General features: G+C 40.2%; 1 protein-coding gene across 3 annotated transcripts in view; it reads left to right on the top strand.

The window, feature by feature from the left end:
• MPPED2 (metallophosphoesterase domain containing 2) overlaps positions 1-23,608 on the top strand; it is a 104,162-nt gene that overhangs the window by 17,079 nt on the left and 63,475 nt on the right. For all 3 annotated transcript variants that reach the window (XM_083885324.1, XM_083885325.1, XM_083885323.1), the window contains one exon: positions 19,665-19,846. In XM_083885324.1, the coding sequence (XP_083741450.1) occupies positions 19,665-19,846 (182 nt within the window). The remainder of the gene's footprint in view (positions 1-19,664; positions 19,847-23,608) is intronic.

Below are 23,608 nucleotides of genomic sequence, written 5' to 3'. Positions count from 1 at the left end.
TAAAATGTTGATTCTGTCATGGTATAACTGAAGTAATAGTATGTATCAGCTGCATGGGGAGCTGCTGGAGTGGCCAATCTTCTGATTTTAGCACCCTCCCAAAAGCTGCAGAAGAAGCATTTGAGTGGAGCATGAAAAAGTTCCTTGAACTGCCTTAGTTTGCACTTCGTTTACTTGAATACTTTGGCCTGAAGCAGTGATAATCGAGGACTCAGCTCTATCTAGGAGAGGTATGGAAGAGAAAGTAAAATCTAGGCTATCACAGGTGAGTGTAATCTTGAAGCAGTTACTACACAGGGCACAGCAGAAACATTTTCCTATTTGCCTTACTTATGCTGCTGCTTGTGTTTTTGAAATCCATTGCACAGCTACACTTGTATTTTCTCTGGAGAGCCTTGTAACTGTAGTTTGGATGTGTCTTCTGCAACGTGTAATAGAGCTGCCAATTGACCTGGCAGCTCAAATCAAGTTAGGAGGTCAACTGTACAAAGGAAAAAGGAACCATATTCATTAACCCCCATGTATCTTTTGGTACTTAGTAAAGGTGGTGTGGGTAATTACAGAAAAGACTTGGAGCTAAATGGAGATATTTTAGCATGTATTTCCCCCACTGTGAGAATGTGACTTGGCGATGGCACAGGGGGCGGGGGGGGGGGGGGGGGGACACACGACGACACCGGTCCACATGTGCAACTTAAATAGGGCTGGATTTTGCATCATAAATATGCACCAGATGCAGGGTAGAAAACCAGCACGTTCTCTCAGGATGTTGTTGGGGCCAAGCAGAATCTCATTAGGGACAACTTCAAAGATCAGTTCCTCATGTCCATAAAAACAAGTGTAAATTATCTTCTGTGAGCCTGCTGTTAGCAGTTGCACTGTTACATTATGCATGTAGCCTAGACTGCACATGGTATCAACAAACTGCACTAGGTTTCATTAGGGTTTCATTTTTATGCAAGGCATGGCAACTTTGTTATTTATTGTTGTAGTTTTGGCTAATATGGTATTTGACTTAAAATTTTCTGCTATATTAGCTGTTAGTAGTGACACAGCATCTGAAAAGGACTTTTAAGGTTCTCCAGTGCCTGTGTTTTTATAGAGAAACGGCACACAGACAGTTCCCTGTATTGACTGCTTTACTTGCTTTGTCATTCTTCTGCTTCCTGCACTTAGTGAGAAGGTGGCTGATCCCGACCCTCTTGGAATGAAACTTAAAGGAGCTTTCAGTGATGCTGCTCTGCAGCACCTGACTTAAATGTTTATGAAAATGATGAAGAGGGTAGAGCTTCGATACTGTGTTCTTCAACTGGGCCGTGCCCCGTCATATACATTTGAAAGGCCAGTCTGTAATTGTCTCTGGGGAAGTGTTTTGAAATGCTGAAATGCAGCCTCTGCACATGGAAGTGTTGTGACAAGCTTCTATGGGATCAACATTTTTGAGATTGCCTTCACTGTCCTTGCAGAAACAGTAAGATGCCATGGAATATTCTTCTAAACTGACCTATTTTGTTAAAAAGGGTAAAATATTTAAATTTTTCTTTTCCTGTGGTATTTTTTCCTTTTTTTATATGGTTTAATCACTGAAGAAAGAAAGCATTCACTTGCACACCCAGTCAAGGCTCACCACTGCCTTCACATGTGATGTTAAACTCCTGACTGGACCAGCAGTATAATTTGCACAGTGCTTTCACAAAGACCTGCAACCTGGGGCTGCTTTAGGCTGCTCAAACTAAGTTCTGTTGTGGCATCCAGTGTGGCCTGAGTGTGGCTGGTTCAAGGCACTGGTGTTGAATTCACCCTAACCCCTAACCCTAACCCTAACGTGTGTGAAGCAATGGTTTGGCGAGAGCTCTTTTGCCCTGCTGGTTTGGGGGTGGTGGTGCTGCTGGCTGGAGTGGCCCTTGCTGTATTGCAGCACTGCTCTGTTCACCCACATGTCTGCGTTGTACGTGTGGAATAATTGGGAATTCAGAGTAATCCCTGGAGTTTGGTGCCCAGTTCAGCTCTCCAGCCCTGTTCACCCTCTGTCCCTGTACAGCTGCAGTGGCACAACAGCCTGAGGCAGGAACCAGGCAAGCCAAGAGGGGCCTGGGAGCTGCAGAGGTTGGCACTGTTGCTGACAGGTGAGGTTATTGATCTGTATCCCTGCACAGATTGGTGATGGCCCTGTATTTAATGTGTGGCTAAGAGCAGTTTGTTTGCAAAGGTATTTCAGGAGACACAGACATGAAATGGCTGGTTTATATTGTCTTGTTGTGTCAGATGGTGTAGAGTTCACTGTGGAGGTGAAGTGCAAGGGTAGAAGGAACCAACATGAGACTTCTGTGTGATTTCCCAACAAGACATAAAGAATTTCCCAACGTTTTTCAAGGTTACAAAAATAATATAATTTCTACATCCTGAAGGGCCTGAATGCACCTGTGGAGGGGGATCAATGAGAATCTGAGTTTCTGCAGGCCAGAGCAGTGCTTTTGAAGTGAGAAGAGTGCTGAGCTGTCCGCTGTCAGGTATTGCCACAGTGGTGATGATGCAAGGCACGGGTTGGTGCAGGATTGCAGAAGTTTTGCATGTGGGGCAGTGTCTGTAGAAGCCCAGAATGACCAGTGTGTTTATCTCAAGCCCAGTCAGATGGCTGTGGAGTCAACCAAGGGGTGCTGGCAATGACAGCCAAGGATTGTTGGTAACAACATGTTGTGAGAAGGAACAGGATGTGGCTGGAGACAGGGGCCAGGTGGAGGTAGGCAGCACTTTTCTGGGACAAATATCCTTGTTCTAGTTCCTGGAGATAAGCACAACACAAATACAGGAATGGGATTCAGAATGGGCATGAACTGTAGGGAGGGAACAAGGCCCCCAAAGTCCTCCAGCCCATTTCCAGAAAGGTCTGGAAGAACAGACTTTATATGATAACTAATTGGCATATAAAGTGAAAAACTTGTCTCCAGATGAAGAAATCTATATAAATTTAGAATCTATATAATCTACAAGAAGGTACCACCCCCTCAAAACCTGGGAGTGCTCCATAGTGACTCTGGAGCTTGTCTGTGCTGAGGCCTTGGAGGAACTGTGAGTATGGTCCCACTGCAGGTGGAATGAATGGGGCCTTCGACAGGGTAGGATGTCTTCCACCCTTGGAACTCCTACATGAGGCTCCCTAGGAGAAAGGGCAGTTAATCTGAGTAGAGGCCAAATGTGCACTCGAGTGCAGCTAGTGTATTTCTGCTGTTAATCATGTTAACAGATCTGCCTAAGAATGACACAGATTGTGATAGTAAAGCTTATAGTCTTGATAGGAAGTAGCCTGATGGAGAAAAAGGATGGAAGCAAAAGTCTTGCTGCTTCCTGCGTTTAGGTTTTTTGTGTTGTTTCATGTTTATTGGATTTTTTACTTTTATAAAAACATCGAGAAACTTATTTTCTCTAACAAGCATCAAATTCTAGTGCAGAATTGTCTGAATTTTAATGGAATTAAAAGATACCAAATCCTTTGCTTTGGAAAAGTTGTTACTGCTTCAGCTGTGTTTTAAAGTCTAATGAGCTAAAAAGCCTCCTTTTTTTAACAGAAAAGAATTTGACCGAGGAATCGAAACATCCCCACGGTGTATATTTGTTATTTGTGTCTATGTATGTACATGTACATATAGTTGGTGATTACCTGATGCCCAGAGAGAATATTTGCATGCAGTGAGAGCTTTTGCTGTTTTTTGGAAGCCTGCTTCCTATTTGCATTCTCTTGACTTGGATTTTCAAGCCTTTAAACCCCCAATAGGGTTTGTTATCTTGCCGAGGAGTGATCAGTATCATCAGAAGTTCAAGACTGTGTTGGGAGGAAGCCTTCATTTAACATCATTGTTTAGGTCTGGCTCCTTGTCTGCCCCTGGCAGACAATGTTTGAACAGGCGATAAGATAAGAAGTGGCAGTGATAGCCACGCTGCAGGGTTACTGGAAGGGCATGAAACAGCCTGGCCAGGGGACTGCAGAGGTCTGATTCTTGGTTAGAATGGGTGATTGAAATGTTCTTCTCCTGGGGTTGGCAGTTAATGTGGCATTCATGTCAGCATGTCCCTCAGGAGAAAATTAAGTGGTTGTAGGAAAAAAAAGAAAAAGCAGAGTGTGTAAAACTGGGCAGAGCATAGTTTGGTTTTTTGTATATAGCATGGTCACTTGGTGCTTTTACTGTTAAAGTAACTACATGAGACCGTGTGAGGATACAGTTTGGTTCAAGAAAGATATAAAAAATAAAGTAACAAAAAAGGATGGATGGTTAGATGAGATATTGTGACCGGAATGTGTGAAGGAGGTTGTGAAATACAGCCCCTTAGCACAATTAAGAAACTGCAGCCAGGGCTCTTATTATCTCAATATATTAAAAATACTTGCTTTACCTTTTTTTATTTCTTCATTCGTTTTGTTTGCTTTTAATTTGCCTGTTTAGAAGGCTGTTTCCCCTCCAAACCTAATACCATCTCTAACAGAAGGAGTCATCTGGAAGTTGAACATGCAGTGCAAGATTGCCTTAATAGGAGAAAACCCACCCCACTTAACACTTGGGAAAATGGCTGTGTTGATCCAGTGTGTAGCTTCTGCAGAAAGGAGGTGGCTGTGCCCCTGTGCCCCTCTTGCTTCCTTTATGCTCAGACTCAGCTGCCCATCTGAGGAGCTGAATCTGCTTGTGGAGGGGCCACACAGCTCCCAAGACTAGTCCAAGTCAGCAGGCACACCATGAGAAGGGGCAGGTGGAACTCAGGAGAACAGGAACCTAGGCCTGGGTCTGCATGGCTGTTTGTGAACACTCCTTTCTAGGCTGTGGTTCCTGAGGCCTCGACTCACAGCGCTGCCTCCAGGCAAGTTGTTGGAACAGCTGCTCTGTGAATTGGGGCTGGGAGGAGGTTTGGCTGAGCACATGCCTGGTAATTGGTGGTTGGGAGGATGTGATCAGCTGCCTATCTGTAGGCTCCAGATGTAGGTTCTGGGTTAGTGGGAGAGGAAGAAGAAATAGTGGCCTTTACCAGACCTGTGAATGGAATGGGTGGTAAAGGCAACTGCCTTGATAGGCTTCCTGATATGTTATCTCCCATGAGTCAGAGCTTGGTGAGACACTCATAAAAGAGAGAATCACACACTGAGAATGATCAGGGGAAATCCAGGACACAACAGGTCTTCATGGTTAACACTTCTGTCTGTTTTGATTAGCAGTGTGAAAATTGACAGCATAGTTTATGAGTTCAGCAGCACTTCCCATACTTACTTCAAACTGTAAAAGTGGCTGTACATTGTATTAGTCTCAGAGTGCAGCCCTGACAGCTGTTAAACTGCCACCAGCATGGTCCCAGGGCTGAATTCCCTTTGTACCACACTGCACTGGTAAGCACGTATAAGCATGCTCCCATCATGCTTGGACTGGAATTCCATTTTTGCCATCAGACTGGGAACTGAAGAAGTGAGTGGCACATGCCACAAGTCAGAGACCTCATTGAATTAGTGAGGTTAGATTCCCTTCGGATAGTTGTCTTGCCTGAGCTGAGCACAGCGAGGCAAGCCCCTGCTCAGTGATGTCTTGTGTCTGGTGGTGCACACACCTGGCAGGTTGCCTTGAATTGAGACATAGTTCAAAGGCAAGTCTGTAATTTAGGCTATTCTCTGGGCCTGGTTACTTAGCAAGGGTCAAGGGCAGAGCAATTTACTGGATCATGTTATAGGCCTTGTATAAGCCTTGTGTCGTGATACAGGGAATGTCAGCGATCTAAATGATTTTGCTGTTTTGCAAAAAATATGCACCTGTGCTTGTTAAACAAAGTTGCATTTGCTGCTCTCTCAGTGGCATACTGTAAAGAGTATGCAGCTATCAAGTTGTAGTAACAGCAAAGTATTACTTTGGTGAGAAATGGTCTTTGGGGAGATCGTGATATTTCAGACAAGAAAATGTCATTTGTGTGGGTGAGATGAGCATAGCTTTTTGGAACTGCATGGTATTCTCTTCATCAGCTGAAGGTGATCGTTATTTAAAGAAATCTATCATGTTACTTGACAAGGAGAGGAATAGATGTGGTTCTTCTTCCTGTAGGTGATACCAATAGAAAAAAAGCAAATGCTGGAGATGGTTTCTGAGGCAAAAGTAGTTGTTAGTGGAAAGCCTCTGAGCATGTCACCATTCATTTTCTACAGCAACATGCAGGCAGTTGATTTAGAGCAATTGATTTTCCAGACGGTAGATAGACCAGAGCCTTTTAATTCTAGAAAGACATGGTTTTGGCCATTAGGAGTATAGTTAGTCTCAAGTCTCCACAATCTGCAGAAGATGAAGGAGCCCTAGATTTTATAGGCTGGAGTAAACCAGTAGGGTAAAACTAGATAGAATAATGAATTGCAGGAGGGATTTCTGGAACATGCTGGATTATCTTGCCGGTTTTGCCCTTAAGGGCTGTATTCGTTATGAAACAGTCTCTAAGTCTGTTCTTGATTGCCAAAACATTTGGAGGGAGGAAGGAGGAGAAAGGTTGCAGGAAATTAAGTCACTTCAGTCAAAGAACTGAGAATCTTAACTGCTAATTTTGTATAATATAGGTGACTGTAACAGTATTGATGTGAACAGAGTAGTTTCACTTAGCTCACATTCCTGTCCTATTATGGTCACTGTGAACTTTGACTTTATTGACTGCAGTAAGCACCAGCACAAGCAGCCCTGGTGCTGTGCAACTGGAATTTCACTGGCAATTCCAGAATGCAGAAATTTAAAGAAAAATAACAGCCCAGTAGAGCCAGATGTAAAGAAAGAAATGGTTGAAGCAGCTGTTCCCAGGCTTTAACAGTTGCATGTTTTTTGAAGTGGGTTTTTTCTTTCTTGTCTCCTTCAGCAACTTAGTAAATTACCCTGTTTCCTTGAAAACTACTCTAATAGTTGTATCCTTTACAGAATGTTCAGTAATGATTTTTTGCCACAAACTCATAAAAACATTGTTTTCTTTTTTCCTTTGCACTTCCCCATAGCCTTGCAGAGCTGTGGAATTGTGTTGTAGCCTGTCCCTGGCAGCTATCTTTACCTGCTCCTTAATGGATAAAGACAAAAGGACTAGGATTCTGTTTATGTGCTGAGAAATATGACTGAATGGGTAGGTGGGTGCAATATTATACGTATTCTTAGTCAAAGCAAAAGTGGTTTTGATTGTTAAACTAAAAGCAACACACCCAAATTAGTATAGCTGAGTGCCCTGGTATTCCATTTATTTATGTATCTTGGTTTTGGCAGTTTCAGTTTTATTGCTAATTTTCAAGAAGCTGAAGCTTTTCTCAAGGTTTTATTATCGGAGTACCTATTAAAACATTTAATTTTCTTCTTCTTTTAACTACTAAGAGGAGTATGAAGATGAAAATCAATACTGTGTATCCATATAGGGGAACTGATTCAAGATAATTCCTACAGAAAAAGGCTGTTCTGCAGCTGTTACTTGAAAATTCCTCTTGGTGTGGACAGTCATATTCTCTAGGAAAAGTGCTTAAGCTAAATCAGAAAACAGGCCTGTGCCTAATAAATAGATTCCCCGGGGAGCCATATAGGGAAAGCAATGGTGTCTTAATTCACACAGCCTGATTTACTTCAGAGTAACCGCCTACTTTCCAGCTTTGAGAAACCAGCAGATAAATAAAAGCTGAATAAGACTCTTGTATAAAAAATAGGTGTGCCATTGTGGTGTTTTTTTTTTTTTTTTTTTTTTTTTTTTTTTTTTTTTGTAGTTTTGTTGTTGTTTGGGTTTTTTTTTAACCTCATGTCATGTGGGGTCTGAAGTATCTCTAGCTCATTTATGACAAATTTGGTGGAGTTAATCTGTGTCTGTGCCTTTATGTAGCACAGGCTGTGTGAGCTTAAGGGCTGCACAATTCAGTTTATGCCTTCCCAGCAGCCACCACAACAGGATGCATTTCACCCACCTTAGTTATTCTCATCTAAATGTGAAATGATGGTTTCTATTTGTTCTGCTGCAGATAGAATGTTTTGTGATTTTTGCATGTCTAATTGTACTGGCTGAAATAATGAAATTCCCTCTTTTGTTTTGGAGGATAATCAGTGGGATTGCATTTGCATTGCTTATAAAATGAATCACATAAGTGAAATTACGTTGCCCACATCTCATTTTGTATCGTAAAATGTTATGTGGTGCAGCTTGTTTTCCTCCTTCCCGGGGCTTCTCATTGTGATGTTCCTTCTCTAAATTTCAAACTGCAACTCCTTGCCTTTTGTACTTGACACAGAAATTACTTTCTGCAGCGTGCTCCTACATCTGTCATGCCAACTAAAATTTTGGTAGTGCGCAACATACAGATTTGGAGGCAGCGAGTTTTCAAAGCTTTCAAAGGGGAATAATGAAAAGAATATTCTGTTGCATATTAAGCATTATTCAGTAGGTCTGTACAGTTAGCAACAATCCAAGTCAAGGTGGCAATGCCTTACTACCATTCACAGATAGAAGCTGTATATTGAGAGGTTTCCGCTCATTTGGTTTTGGAATTGTTTTGTAGAAAACACTGAAAGCAAAATGATTCTGTTGTTCTTCCCTCTTTTCCCCTGCCTTTGTTGCTGGCACAGAGGCAAAAGTAAATGTGTTTTTAAATTGAGTTTTCTAACAGTATCCCTGAGGTAAATTTCTATCTTGACTATAATTCATTTTTGGACTTATTTGATTTTTGGGGATACATCTTTGGAAATAAACGGTTTAATGCAATAAGAATAATTGCTTATTGCAGGAGTCAGTAGCAGTTCTGATAAATATGAATGTCCTAGATACTCCCACTGAGCACTTTTAAGTCATTAATTTTTATTATAGAAGTATAAGCAAAACACAAATGTTCATAGATAACCTGTAACACTGTGGTTGCCCACAAACACTCTGTGTATTAACTACATTATTGATAAAACTTCGTATATGCAGCACTGCTTCTCATAATAAACATGATGTGTGTCAAATAAATGCCACAGTCAAAGTGATGGTACAGCTAAAATAGTGCTGGGTTTTATCTGGGAGATATTTTGTATTTTCTATAAGAAAACAATGGTCCTGATTTCAGCAGCCTCTGTCATATATAAGTACTCATGGAAAATGAATGAAAGCACCAAATAATAAGAGATTTGAAAAAAAAAAAATAGAAGGGGGAGAAAGCAAATCAGAATGAATTGTGCATTTCCAAGGAGTATCTCCAGCTGCAGTTACCTTTGTGCAGCTTTCTGCTAGTGAAGAGATGAGATTTTTTTTTCTGCCCCACCTGCTACAGCTTTATCTGCCAAGCTTTTTCTCACTTGACCTAATGTTTGTCTCTTGAAATATTGTGCAATGTATACTATTTGACCTGAAGCTTCCTTGTCATAAGTTATTTAATATTGGAGAGAGAGAAAAGGCGGAGAGAGCTATCTGGTAGAATCTTTTTAGCTGGGAATGTATTTGGCACAGTGTTTTACAAATAAAAGAGCCTCTTTTCAGTATCTATGGTCCAGCCCACTGTAGCCCCCTCCAATCCAGTCACCAAGGAATTGCAGCATTTTCTTGGTTGAATCCAGTTCTGTCTGGGACTGGATTTCGTGTTAAATGTGTGTCAGGGAGACACCATTAGTTGTAATGAAGACGACTGCACTGGAAAGATAAAGAATAGAAACATTCAAGTGCTAAATTATCTCCAGCAGAATTTTAAGGCCAAAGTTGTCTCTTAGGTTTGTGTGTCTCCAGCAAAGTTTCTGTGAAAGGTTAAGAGCATATCTTAAGAGCAGAAATTGGTTTTGGCTGTTAGATGGGGGTTCTTTCTGGTTTTGTTTTGTTTGGTTGGGTTTTTTTTTTAGTTCCTCTTCTACAATAAAGAAATTATATGAGATGAGTGTATATTTTTCTGTACACCCTGGGACTGATTCAGATCTCTCACTAATCTAGATCTAGAGTTCAAATTGAGTTTAAGACAACTGGTATCAAAATATTTTGCAACTGGTGTCAAAATTTTTTGCAACAGAATTTCTAGGAGCACACAAATATTAGGCCAGCTGCGTGACTACGGAGTGTGAAAGCTTACCTAATTCCAATTAACCATTTCAATGTGGTACTGAGCTTTTTGTTAACCTGGATGCTGAGCAGAGATCTGTATTTTGGTGTTGGTAGAAGGCAGTCAATAATCTCCTTTCTATTCCTATGAGACACTAGGACTTAACTTTAGACAGAGAGCTAAATGGTGTCTGAATATTATCATCTTCCCTGTAGAAAGCTTCTTAAACCTTAGGAGGCAGACAAATGAAAAGAAACCTCTGATAAGGGCTGAAATAGTTCATATACATGAGACTGAGTGGTGGAAGGCCTTTTAAGACAGCAGGGTTATTCTGAAGGGTTTTATTTAGTAGGAACACAGTGTTAGATGCTCGTATTTTGATGAGAAGCATTTTATGAATAATACCTTCAAGAAGTTTGTTAGAGCTCAGAGGCAGGAGACAATATACATCCCAACAGAGACAGATTTTTGTACTGGTTCACATATACAAATTCATATTGCAGAGAATATATGATGTCTGCCAATTTACTTCTTTAAAATAGTATGTCATGCTGCATGGCTGCTAGGAAATTTCTTTTTCGGTTATATGTTCCAGTCTGTTTATTCACCGGTCTCCTACTAACATCAGTGACAATTTCACAGGTGTGCTGATGACATTTCTGTGCCTTTAGTAACTCAAAAATGGGAACTGGTGGTGTTTGCCCAGCATGAATTGCCTCTCCTTTGAACAAGCATTTTTTGACTCAGTTCCATCACCCCTGTGGAAGTCAAACCATGAGGGAGAGCAGCAGAGAGGCTCGTGATTAGCAGTCTGCTTAGGAGAGGGCTAGCCCTTTGCTTGCATGGAGATTGAATTGCATCTCCTCCCTTAGAGAGGGCGATACCTGCAGGTCAGGAAGCAAAATGACTGAGAAGGCTGAGGGCAGAGTTTCTGACTTGCACTGTATACTTAACTTGTGGCTTAAAGAAGAACACTTGTATTTCTTGAGCTTGAAAGGCCAGCAAAATTTCAAGTAGCCACTATACCTTAGACCAAATATGCACTAGGGGGAAAAGAATCAGAACCAAACTCAAGTGGTTCTTTGCAAACACTCTGCACTTAATCCTGTGGTTATCTAAGCATTGAGTATTTGTTTCTGAAACATGAAGATAGATTTTAGATTTAATAACAAATTCTAAAGAGAATGAGTTCTCAAAATTTTATGCACCTTCAGGTCCACTTGCCCAGTTCCCCTATTATATAAGAGTTATTGTCTGTTTGCTGAATTTATCATTTCCAAGAAAATACAATGAATTATGCATATGAATTCCGTACATTTTATGGCATTCTAGATTTGATTCTTAATATAAATAGGCATCAGAAATGGAATATATGCTGCAGTATGTGCTTATACAATTCTGTTTTGACAGAACCTTGTGTCCTTTGTCCCTCTGATCAGAATTGTCCCTCTTTCTGAGGAAGGTGGTGTGTCAAGTTAGAGCAACACCAGTTAAATGTTACCTGTCCTGGAGATCTGCTTCTGCTTGTTTTGGGGTGCATTTTTTTCCCATTGCATTTTGGAAAAACTGTTTTACTGTTGAAACAAGGGCTAAAGCCTCTCTATCATTCCATCCTAGAAGTAAATTCAGCCCATTTTATGATTCCTGCAGTTGAAATGATTGGAGGGATTCCACACCTTAATTTAGCCTCAGTCTTGCTAAATGTATCAAAATGTGTGTCTTTCAAACCTCATTGTTCTTAAATTAACATTTGGTCTAAGCTTGGGTTGCCAGATTGTACTTTCTGAGTATATTTCATGAGTTGGTCTTTGGATAGCCTGTAGCAGAGAAATAAAAAATCTTTCAGTGTAGAGAGCTTATTGACTTACCCTCCTAGTAGGTGCAGTTTTGCCAGCAAATAAGTTCTGTTAGGGTGGGAGAAAGACATAATTTATAGCAGTCCCCCAATAACAGCAGCAAAAGAATAGGGGAAACGTGCTTCTTAATGAATTTTAATTGAAACCATACCAGCAAAAGAATGGTTTACTGTTTTATTTAAAGGAAGCTTCTGTCTGGGCCTTAGAGTGATGCTGATATTGGAATTGAAACTTTTTTTAGTTGTTTTACTTCTCTACCTCTGGAAAGCCACTGATAGCTAAATTTTAGAAGGTATTTTGTTGATTTTGAGGATTTTTTTTTCTGCAAAGGATGATTAATAGGATTTTCAAAAATGCTCAAGCAATTTCATTCCTGAATTCCCATTAGTATCAAATGCAGAGGTTAGGTACTTTGGAACAGGCCAGCTGACTATTTGCTCCTCTAAGAACACCATGGAAAATTTGGATTTTAGCTTATTCTGGTTTTATCACTGACCAGAATCTGGGATTAACAGTTTGGACTCTTAATTAGTTAAGGTTTAAATCACGCTGAGAAGATATATTATTATAAATTCCTTATAAAGGAGAATTTTCCTAAATTTACCCAAATGATGACAGTGGGTAATATAGGTCTTTTCTGTTTAATCTCATAAATCTCACTGGAAGTAAAACAGCTCCAGAATCTGTAATAAAAAGATCCATCATTTCCCTGCAGCTATAATTGTTGGAAGCGTTAGCAGTAAGCTGCTGAGCGCTGCATTGAATCCTCCTGTGGCTTTGTAAATGTAATTTATTTTTTTTTTCCACGTTGCACCAAGACACAATTAATGCCATTTCTGTAATAAATATCAGACCTCTGTTTTACAGTTTCCAGAACCCTCTAAGGCTTTGGTGGGTGACACATGTACATGGAGGTTTCCAGAAGAGGTGGGGCTTGCTAGCAGATTTGGGGTAGTCTGTTCTTAGATATGTGTGCTTATACCAATAAAATCTACCAGGGAGGGTGTTGAAAGGTATTTGCATCCCTTTGTTTTTAGTCAGAGAAGAAACCAGATGTTGGCTTGGTGTTTGAACATACTGGGAGACAGAGTCAAGTTAACAAAAGCATTAATATGTATGATTTAAACAATTAAAGGCTGACAGTGGCCAACTAAAGCAATACTATATTTTGGCATTAATTTTGTTTATTGGGAGGAAATTAGTATTTGGCTTTGTGTCTTCAGCATGTGTTATATCACAAAATCAGCTATGTGTGTATGGGCATGTAAATGTTTTTCTGACAGGGGAACTTAAAATGTCACTGCATTTGTGTTCGTGTCTGGAAGATTTGTAAACTGGGATATTAAATTTTCAAAATGTAGACACATTATTTGATATAGTCCTTCTAGTCTGTGGCTTTAAAATCTCAGTCGAGAATTGTGAAGTTGGCCTAATAGTCCTGAGGTTTGGTTTGTTTGTTTGTTTTAAATAAGAACAATTACACGTCTTTTACTTTCGTTCCATTTCTTGGATGCTGCCAGGCATGCAGGTGGCATGCTTTTTTTGTTCAGGTGAGAGACATATTGATAAATTTTAACTAAATGAATTATGCCACAAGTTTCACATGGTCACCCTATTCCAGGACTTGGGACTGCCTCTAAGAGCAGTGACAAATATCACAGCACAGACTTGGATATAGAAACAAATACATTAAGCACTGTAGCATGCAGTTTTCACAGAAAAATCCATTCTTTTCTCCTGAATTTTCCATGCCAGAGGGAGCATATGTAGAGACAGAGGTATGAATTCAAAGAAGAAAAAACCTGAAGATATAGAAAATATATTGCTTTTGTTTTCCCATTTCAAAAAAATGTCTTCCATTGCCGTAGCTGAGGAGGGGGAACTAACAGCACTAAGCAACAAGCTTCTAAAAGTGTTTTTGCAGAAAATATTTTTATTTTAATGCTAAAATAAGCATACCAAACTAATTGGCTCTTGGAAGAAATATTTTGTTTCCAAATTTTGAAAATAGGAGTAGTAAGAAGAATGTGAAATGATACAAGAGGAAGCTAAATTGTAAATAAGTACAATAACTATTCACAGGAATTAGGAGTAAGATGCTTTTTAAAAGCTAGTCTAGATGTTTTAAATATGGAGTAGTTACTGGATAGCATGTTTCCAAGTGACTCCCAAAACAGAGTAAGTGCAAGAACACACATGGATTTTATGTGGCACACAGACTTGAAGTCTGTGCTTAAATGGATGTATAATGAATACTTATGTAGATGTCATAAAAAATAAACCCACAAATTCAGTCCCAGATATACCCAGTGGAGTAATTATTGAGATGAAAAGCCAGCATATGATGTGACACAGTCTAGGAAGGACATGGGCACATATGTCACGGGGCTATTCATGCATCTGGAGAGCCCAGGGAGGGTAAAATTGCAAGATTTTCTCTGCTGACTTGTTCACCTGTAGCAATGCCAGCAGACCAAGCTTGCACAGTGGTGAGTTGTAAGCAGGAATAATACTGGTTTGAGTTGTGGGGAGTGGGGCTGGGGGAGGGATTTTCTGCATCTGTTTTGTCCGGCATAGATGCTGCATTTGTCTGTGATTTACTCAATGTTAGGAATTGGATATTTTTCCTGGCTTAATGTTCAAGATTTTTATTCTGTCTTCAAGGATGGATTGCTTTCTTGGGAGTCTCTCTCTAAGAGGGGATTTGGAGTCTGCATATCTCAAAACCTGAGAGAGTAGGGCAGTGAGTAGTCTGTGGGGTTTGGCTCTCCAACCACAGGCATTCCTAGGGATTGGCTAACCTAGCCCAAGACCTTTATTTTCAGCATTTGAACTCACCCATGCAGAATTATCCTTTTCCATCATAACTGACTCCTTTCAGGAAAATGGTGCTGGTGTTTTTTCTGAGGTTTTTTGAAGCAGGGTCCCCGTGTGGCTGTGCCTGCAGCTGTGTCTTGTAGGAGGGCTGCATTGCCCTGCCTGTCTCAGAGGAGCTTTCCAGCACTGCTGATTTATAAGACATCGTTATGAATAACTGGTGTAGGCTTGGGCTGAAATGCACAGTTAACATGTCTGTTCCCTAGCAAGACATCCTAAATCAAGTCCTTTGCCCCTGTGCATGTGAAAGGCCCAAGGTGCTCCTCTTTTGTGAGTTCCTGAATTCAGCCCCCACTACCTTTTCAAACCCCTTCGATACTGTGTTGCTTATTCTTGCTTATTTAATCTCTCACTTTTGAAGCCATAGTGAAATTGGCTGTCTGATGGGTGAGGACAGGGTCCAACCCCAGCATGGAGCAGTCCCAGGGAGCAGCACTGGGCTGCTGTGTGCACAGCTGGCAGGGCAAGGGGTAGCACTCACCCCCTGACTTACACAGATCCACTGCCTTGGAAGTGCTGTGGTAACTGTGGGTGAGGGGAAGGGACTGCTGGGTGATACCTGAGCAAGCCAAATCAGAGCCTGGATAATGCTCTTGTGTCATGCAGCATGTGAGTAACTGAAATTTGGAGGTTTGTACCTGAAGGACTCTAAATGGGAACCACTGGTGGTAAGGGCAGTTTAGTGAAGCCAAGTATTTATCTGATAAACATGGTTCTTCTGGAAGTGTATGAAGGTTACATTGTCCCTTCTGATTCCTGAACCCTTGTCATAAATGCATTAAGTGTGACAGATCTTACATTACTGTCATGATCTCACAAAGCAGTCATTGCTCAACTGCCTTATGGGATTTCATTCTGGGTCTTACATAAAGTTTTTTAAAAACAGCCAAGTGCCTGATTTTCTAAGGTGCAACATATCTTACTTATGTTGGTTTTGATTTCTAATTACTGTATTAATCCTAATATATGAACATTTAAATTATTCTGAAATATCTCCTACTGCATCTTTCCATGAGCATGCTGCCCCAAATGCAGTAATCAAATAATCTGTGAAGTGTTTCAGTCTGCCATGTCAAGAAGACTGAAAAAATGAAGCGTTCGTGGTGATGGAGAGTTTCAGTTAGCTGGATGCAGCTTTTGGAGCAAAGGTAAAGGATAAGTTGAATTTCTAAGGTACATGCTCTGATTCAGCAGAATGGTGGTGGACAGGGCTGAAATAATTATTTTATCTGCTGTTGAACTGCAGTAAGGCTCAGATGCATAACTGTCGGAGGTTTTAGCACTGCCAGTGTGTAATCCCCAGCTGCTAGTTTGTGAGTAGATCAGAGCCCAGGAAGAAGGGGTGATGCTCACAGCCCAGAGCCTGCTGGTGAGCAGTGTGTCACCAGGAGCTGTGAAAGAGCAGTGCCTTGCCTTCAGAGTCCAGTCCTCTTGGGATTTGGCAGTGGGAAAGAAGACTCTGATATTGCTGTTTGCCATGCTGTAGCTGTGGATGAAAAGAAAACTTGAGCCTCAAGGACTGGCAATAACACCACTTTTATTAAGTTTCTATTGAAGGACTATTTTGAGTAAGATAAATTGATGGACTGAACACAATAATGTTCAATATCTCACTTCCAAATACTTGGTAGGCAAGCACTGCTGAATAAGAGAAGGAAGCAAAGACGTAGAAAAAAGGTTACTTGGCAACGTCATAGTGTTTGTAAAGAGGAGAAAGAAGGGTCAGGGACTTAATGAATTTTGATTATAGAATTTTCTGTAAGTCAGTCATTGCATGAATAGAAAAATCCTAAACCAGATGTCAGTGTCATCCTCTAATAGAGGCTGCCTTGTGCAGCACAGGGTTTGTTTGGCTGCAAACTGCAGAGAGTAGCAAAAGCAAAGCTTCTGTATACAAACAAAATTGGACTTCCCAGGGCAGGCAGTGCTGGTCATAGCTCAAGCAGAGATATTCTGAGAAGTTCTGTGGTGATGATGAAAGCTGGTGGTTTTTTTTTTTGGTTTTTTTTTTTTTTTTTTTTTTTTTTTTTTTTTTTTTTTTGTGTTATCTGGAGTAAACACACTGGGAAGTAGGGAAATGTTGATTTGGGGACCCCCATATTTTGGAAGGAAGATGCCACATAGAAAAGCGATATGGCCTCTAGAGGACTGCAGCTCTCCCCAGTTTGCCAGTGCAAATTCAATGGGTAAATTAAATTTTCTCTGGAATAATAACCTTATTAATTTCAGACCCTTACTGAGGAAAAATGTCCATTGATTGTTGGATTTTCGTCATGGGTTTCTACAGTGCTAACCAGCTGCATGGCTCAAGTAATTGTATCTAGTTCTTTGGGTGGAACAGGAGCTACAGTAACAAACACCAAAAAGAGTTATCTACCAAATTTTCTTCTCTCCAATCCAGCTGGCAGTAGAATCTGTTTTTAAAGTAAGCATCATCTTAGGGACCCTGAATTTTGCAAATTAATTCAGTGGCACATCTCAATGAGGTGTGGTACTTTCATGGTAAATACAGTTTGGTTGGAAAGACCTAATTATGGTGCCTAGGAAAATGCAGTCTAACAAATATCTCCTCCCTACTGCTTTCCCAATTCTTATTTTAGCTGTGAATATTCTAACAAATATAATTAATATAATATAATATAATATAATACAATAATTCTAACAACATTAAATTCTAACTCAGCATATCTTGTTAGTAAGTGCATTGACGACAGTTTTCCACTGGAGACCAGGACATGCCTATATGGGGTCTGATTTCTAGAAACACTCTAAAACTCCCAGAGCAGGGAACAGATTTGCACCCTGGAGGATGCTTCTGGTCTTTCTCACCTATGGAGAGAACTGAAGTTCAAGGGACTGGTCGAAGTTTTCACACAGTTCAGTGTATAGTGAAAACTAAATACTAATTTAGTTTACAGTTCAGTAAACAAAAGTAATAGTTCAAAAGTCAGTATTTTCTTAAGGTTTGTGTTTTATTTTCTATTAGTGATCATCTCATTATAACTGTGGGGATTTAGGACAAACAAATTCACAGTGATGTCTACTGTTTTTTCTTTTCAATGTGGAGGGCAAAGCTAATAAAACCTGTTTAATTTTATTTTTACTTCCAGGCACCAATTTTTGAATGTCTGTTTGTCCAAATAAGTCTTAGAACAGTATTATTTTGGGTGCTTTTAATTAGCTGGAGCTTGGTTTCACTGGCCTTATAATTTGAGATGTAAGTGGACTATTATTCTGATGTAACTCCTAAATACCTCAACATTTCTAGCTGAAGCTAAGCTCTAACCATGATCAAAGTGGCACATCAATGGAGTGAATTGAAGTTTTGTGGAATTGGGATGGGATTTTCTCTGGCACTAATCCAGATACTGTGCTATTCAAATGTTGAGCAAATCAAATTATGGTAACTCTGCTGAGAAATAATTGCTCTTCCAAAGTAGGCAATGGGTTACCTTTTGTATTTAATTTATTCTATTGCAAATTAGGGCTTCTAACCTCTAAATATGCATACAGCATTTCTCTTACCTATTATTTTTCTCTATTCTGCTTAGGAAAAAAAGAAAGTCACCAAAAACCAAAAGACCAGACTTCTATGATGGGTGACATGTAGTTGATAAGATCAAATTACCAAATGTAGCTTGCAAATAACCAATTGATTTAGATTTTTGGCATTGTTGGCTATAGAAAAAAAAATTATATGTAGTTGCTTAGTAGTGTGATAGCACATCTGTTCCTGATTTTATAGATTCTGGGAAGATGAGTTCAGGATTTTGTATGAATTAAGGAAGTTGTCACTAGACTTGGTTCTGCAGTTTCCAGCCTTCATCAAAGTACCTTATTGTGTGTAAACAAATACTCTGTGCTGGAACCTGCAGGAGTATTGTCCTGGTTTAGGGCAGATTTGGGATAAAACCTCCAAATATAGTCCCTCCCCCTACTGGTCTGGGACAAAATTTCCATAGAGAAGAGTGGAAAAAACTGTTTATTCAACAAGCAGTGTTCACAAACGTAAAAAATGGATAATATGAAACAATAAAAGCTATAGCCGTTCTGATGAGAGATGGCAGATTGAGAAAGTCTTTGCTGTGAATTGTAACTCAGCTCTCTCAGTCTCTTATCAGCTCCTCTGGCACTGGAAATGCTGAGGTCCAGGCCCTGGTGGGCTGCAGGTGCCAGCTCCTGGTGCTCTTCTGGGTTTTTCAGCCCAGAGCAGGTTTAAACAGTCCCAAGAAAAAGGAAAAAAAAAACAATCTAGGGAACTTCTCTGCCTCAGCTAGCTAAAATTAAATAAAAGCACAGAAGAGCTCTGTCCTGCTGTCTGTCTGTGTCGCAGACAACACAGTCCAGGAGCAGAATGTGGAGGAGTGAGAGCAGTTCCTGCAAACAAACTGTGCACTTCTCTTTCTTTCCCTTCACTCTCAGAACCAGTCTGAAAGGCAGAGAACACAATATCCAACATAAACAGAACAGACAACTGGGGATACAAGCATCATAAACTCACCCTAGTATGTATGCCCTTGAACAAAATCACCTGCTAAGCTCAGGAGAGAGAGGCTTACCTGTGAGACCTGTAATTTCATGGCCCCTGTACCTGCTCATGTATAAGGCACAGGATGTCACACATCTGAATTCAAAGCCTCCTAAATCCATTTTTTCCAATATTTAATTACACTTTAGTATCAGAAAGTGGCCGTGTCTAGTGTATATTTTAATCTTCCTTTCCTTACCAGGTAAGTTTTTAAGCAGCACTGTGGTCCCTCCTGGGTTTTTGGCAGTGTTGTTGTACAGCGTAGTGTGTGTCAGTGGATGTGTGGATGCTTTTGTGGAGAGAGATCTGTGCTGATATGTGAAATAATGGATGTGAGGGTTTTAACCTTGTGACTGTTACAAGATCTTTGTGTCTGCTTTAGGGTCGACCCTATCCCATATGACACTCCAAAGCCAGCGGGCCACACGCGCTTTGTCTGCGTCTCAGACACGCACTCCAGAACAGATGGCATCCAGATGCCTTATGGGGACATCCTTCTTCACACAGGCGATTTCACCGAGCTGGGACTGCCCTCCGAGGTCAAGAAGTTTAATGACTGGTTAGGTAAGGAATTACTGCGTTTTGGTGACCCCAATTAACCTCTCCTGTCCAACTGTCAGTCACTGCCTCCTAATTGAATTAGGGCACTCGAAAATCTCCCCCCACCCTTGCTTCACTTGTCCTCATGTGATGTGCTGTTTCTAGCCTCGGTATAATTCTGTTAATTAAGACAAATGTAGAGATTTTGCTGTATTTCTGCATTACCTTGGGGAAAAGATTCTGTCGTTGCATGACAAGAACTGTGTAGCCCTCTGGAGCACTGAGGAGGTGGTGGCACCTCACACAAAGGATACAGTGTCCCATTAGTAGATGCTGGGGAGTTTTGTATCCACAGCCAAAAATTGCTGCTCACTGTATTTTGGTTTCACTATAACTTAAAGCAGTGCTGGAAGTTACAGCATACTTGGAAATTATGAAAGTCCTTCTTCCCACAATACAGCCTGACAGAATCAATAATACTGTATGGAAGAGGAGAATTTTTTGGGGAGTGATATACACGTGCTTGCCCCTTTGAGTTGGAGTACTGGCATTTTAACTTTGATCACAGGCAGTCAGCATCTCTTTGGTAGAATACCTTTCATATTCTGCTGCATTTGACAGCAGTGCCCTGACAGCACATTGATAGAATAGAGGGCAATTAAATAGCAACAGCAGAAGACCAAAATGAAGGAGGGAAACTTGTGTGGGAAGCTCCTGTTGTAAATGCCACTGGCAGGCTGGTTGCGCACTGCCAGGTCATCTCTTACTCTAGAAATACCCAGAGCTGAAGGTGACTTGAGCAGCTGATTTTCAAAAAACATTAGAATGAATTTACAGCATTATATAAAAAATACTTCAAAGCATAGCTTTGTCATCAGGTTTTACTGCACTCTCGCTTGCCTGCTATGTGATGGCAGCATCTCTATGTGCCTTTGATAGAATCATTTTATTGCATTGGAATTCCTTGGCTGACCCTTCAAGAGATATGTAAGGAATATTTGGATTTACAAAAGAAATTTTAAATAGAAGAACTTCTACATTGTATGTCTTGATGTCTTTCTTTGCGCTTTCTTTATACTCTTCTTTTTACCTGACCTCTGATTTCCACAACCCTATTTTAGTGAGTGTTTTTCCTGCTGTGCACGTGGGATTGGGGCTTTCTAATCATATCACTGTAACCTAGCTTTATTGTTCTTATTTCTAGAAAGTGATGCTAAATTTGATAGGCTCAAAGCTATCCTTTTTCTGGGCGTGTAATTGCAGCTCCAGAAGTGGGATTGCCTTTTGGAGAGCACAGGTCTCCCTGAGTGCATTGCTAAGAGCAGCGTCTGGCCACCTGAGTTCCTCTTTGGCCCTTGAGTAATTTCACAAATGCTGTTTTGATACAGCCAGAGCCTGTGGCCAGGGTTTGAAAATACTCAGTGCTGCAGAAAGCCAACCCAAATAATCTGCCAGGGTGTTTTCACTCTTCTGTGGGGACTCTTGCAGTGTTGGCTGCCACTTGGCATTCCTTGTATCTAACAGGGGTTTCATGATGATATCATTTTAGCACATAGGTCCTTGGCTTAACATTCCCAACAGAAGAATTATAACCCTTTGAATAGGTTGTTCCAGCCTCAGTAATTTTTTAGGAGGCTTTCTTAGCATATATGCACAGTTCTTGTAGGAGACAGTATAGTATTTATCTGAGAAAGCAGATTTTGCAGTCAGTTTCACTGAAACTGGAAGCTTTAACTATGTGAGGGCCTGCTGGCTTTGGCCTCAGGTTTTCATATTTCAGATACAGAGAAAATATTTTTTTTACATGCAGAGAGTCCACTTGCATTTTCTCATAGATGTATGGCAATACCAGTTATTAGGTTCCTGGCACAGGGTGAGACAGCAAATTGATTCACCTGTGGAAATGTTGGTGAGTACTTGTTTCAGTGCATCCTCACCAGGAATCAAGAAGTCAGGCATGTCTTTTTGCCTCTTTTCAGACTCCTATCTGCAAAATGTGTTAATTGAGTTTTATCATTTACTATGTTAGTATTTACTGTGTGTATGGTGAAGATTTAATACCTTCAAGGATGTGAGGTAACGATGTGCAGTAAAAATATTACATACCAGTGGCAGGCAGGAGGAAGCAGGATTCCTTTTGCTTCCTCAGTAGCATCTTTTTTTCAGCATAGTTGGTAGGAACTTTATTCCAAAGCTGCACACTAAGAACTGGCATCAAATACGAGGTGATCCTTATAGAGAAATGTTTTCCTGTCTTTCACGGGTCTGGTTTTCTCCACTGGCAATTGTTTTGTGAAGCTGCAATGGAGACAAGGCATCTGTATAATTTATGTCATGAGGGAGAGAAGCCAGATCAAAGCTGGGTTTCATTCTGCAGCTTATCTTACCTACTCTGCTAAAAAACAGGATCTTGCCTCCATTAGAATTATATCATGGGATAACTAAAACACAATAACTGTCCAGAATTTTTCTTGGCAGTAAAGCCAAGGGGAAAGTTAAAAGATGATTATTCTGAGATCCTGCCATGCTTATACTGCACTGGACATTATATATGCCAGAGTTATACAGGGCTGAGAGCACTTAAAAACAGAGCTTAAAGCTCTGCAGTTTGATATTTTTTGAGTATTGCATCTCTTTTCAACAATGTGGGTCTTTCACCTGGGAAAAAATGTTCAGCATCTTGTCTGTCCGTTTCATTAACACTCATCCTTCTTCCTTGTCTCCACAGCCAAGCCATGGAACTTGCTTTCCACACTCCCTTTCCCACTCTCTTTCCTGCTCTTCCAAGTTCTCAGCCCTCCCAGGAACTTTTGCTAGTTAAATGCTTTTTCCCTTTGGCTGTTACATTTTCATTATTGGTTTTGCATGGAAGTAATCTGGGCTTATACATTGAATAGCCTCTGTGGTCACTTAGTGATTACATACACTGTCTGAGGTAATTTATTCACTTTGTTTTGGTGTGAACATGTCCCTTGGGTCTTGTAACTGCTGTAATCGCTTGACCTTAGGGACTATTACATGCTTTAAACACAGTTATTTAAAATTTATAATTGTTTTCATTAAAAATCTCTCGTACTAATTTAACTAATTTTGCAGTAAAAACAGCATTATATGCTGAGGAAGAATTGAGATGTTATTCTGTCCCAAATATATTTTTTACTACATCTTACTATTATTATCTCTGTTCAGATTTTTCCCATCCATTCTCATTCAGCCATATATGTGAAATGAAATAGAAGAATATCTAATTATAGCTCTGTCTTCATAGTGCAATATTTCCTTTTCTGGGTGATGGGAATTGATTGAGTAACTCATAACAACTGAAGAGAAAGCAAAGATAAATTCAGGCAGATAGATCTTTAATGAGTTGATATGTTGATTTTGCTCAGTTACCATGGGCCTGGTTGTGCATATCCTTGCTTGTGTGAATAATTTGAATTCAGTTCAGAAATTTTTCTCGAATAGCCCATTTTGTACTTTTTTGTTTAGTGATTATATCATGCTGTGTTAATTTTTTGGTTCTGGTTTCTTTGTTTTTCCCCTTGTGCAAGCTTTCTATTATAAAGAATATTACTGCACAAGCTAGGCAAAATTTTGCAGTGGTACACTTGGATAAATTCAGTAGGTGGCCTTACTGCTAGTTATTGTCTGTGGAGCTGAAAGCTAAATTTAGCTAGGTCTTTCCTGAGTTGTTCTAGGATTTAGCAACTTGACTGTTTCATGTTTTTTAAGTCTTGCTTTGTTCTGAATGTTCATTTCTTTTAATTTCTTTGTGATTATGGCTGT

Source organism: Zosterops lateralis, assembly GCF_965231275.1.
Source record: "Zosterops lateralis genome assembly, contig: SUPER_6_unloc_1, whole genome shotgun sequence".
Lineage (NCBI taxonomy): Eukaryota > Metazoa > Chordata > Aves > Passeriformes > Zosteropidae > Zosterops > Zosterops lateralis.
This window is presented reverse-complemented; position numbering and strand designations above follow the sequence as displayed.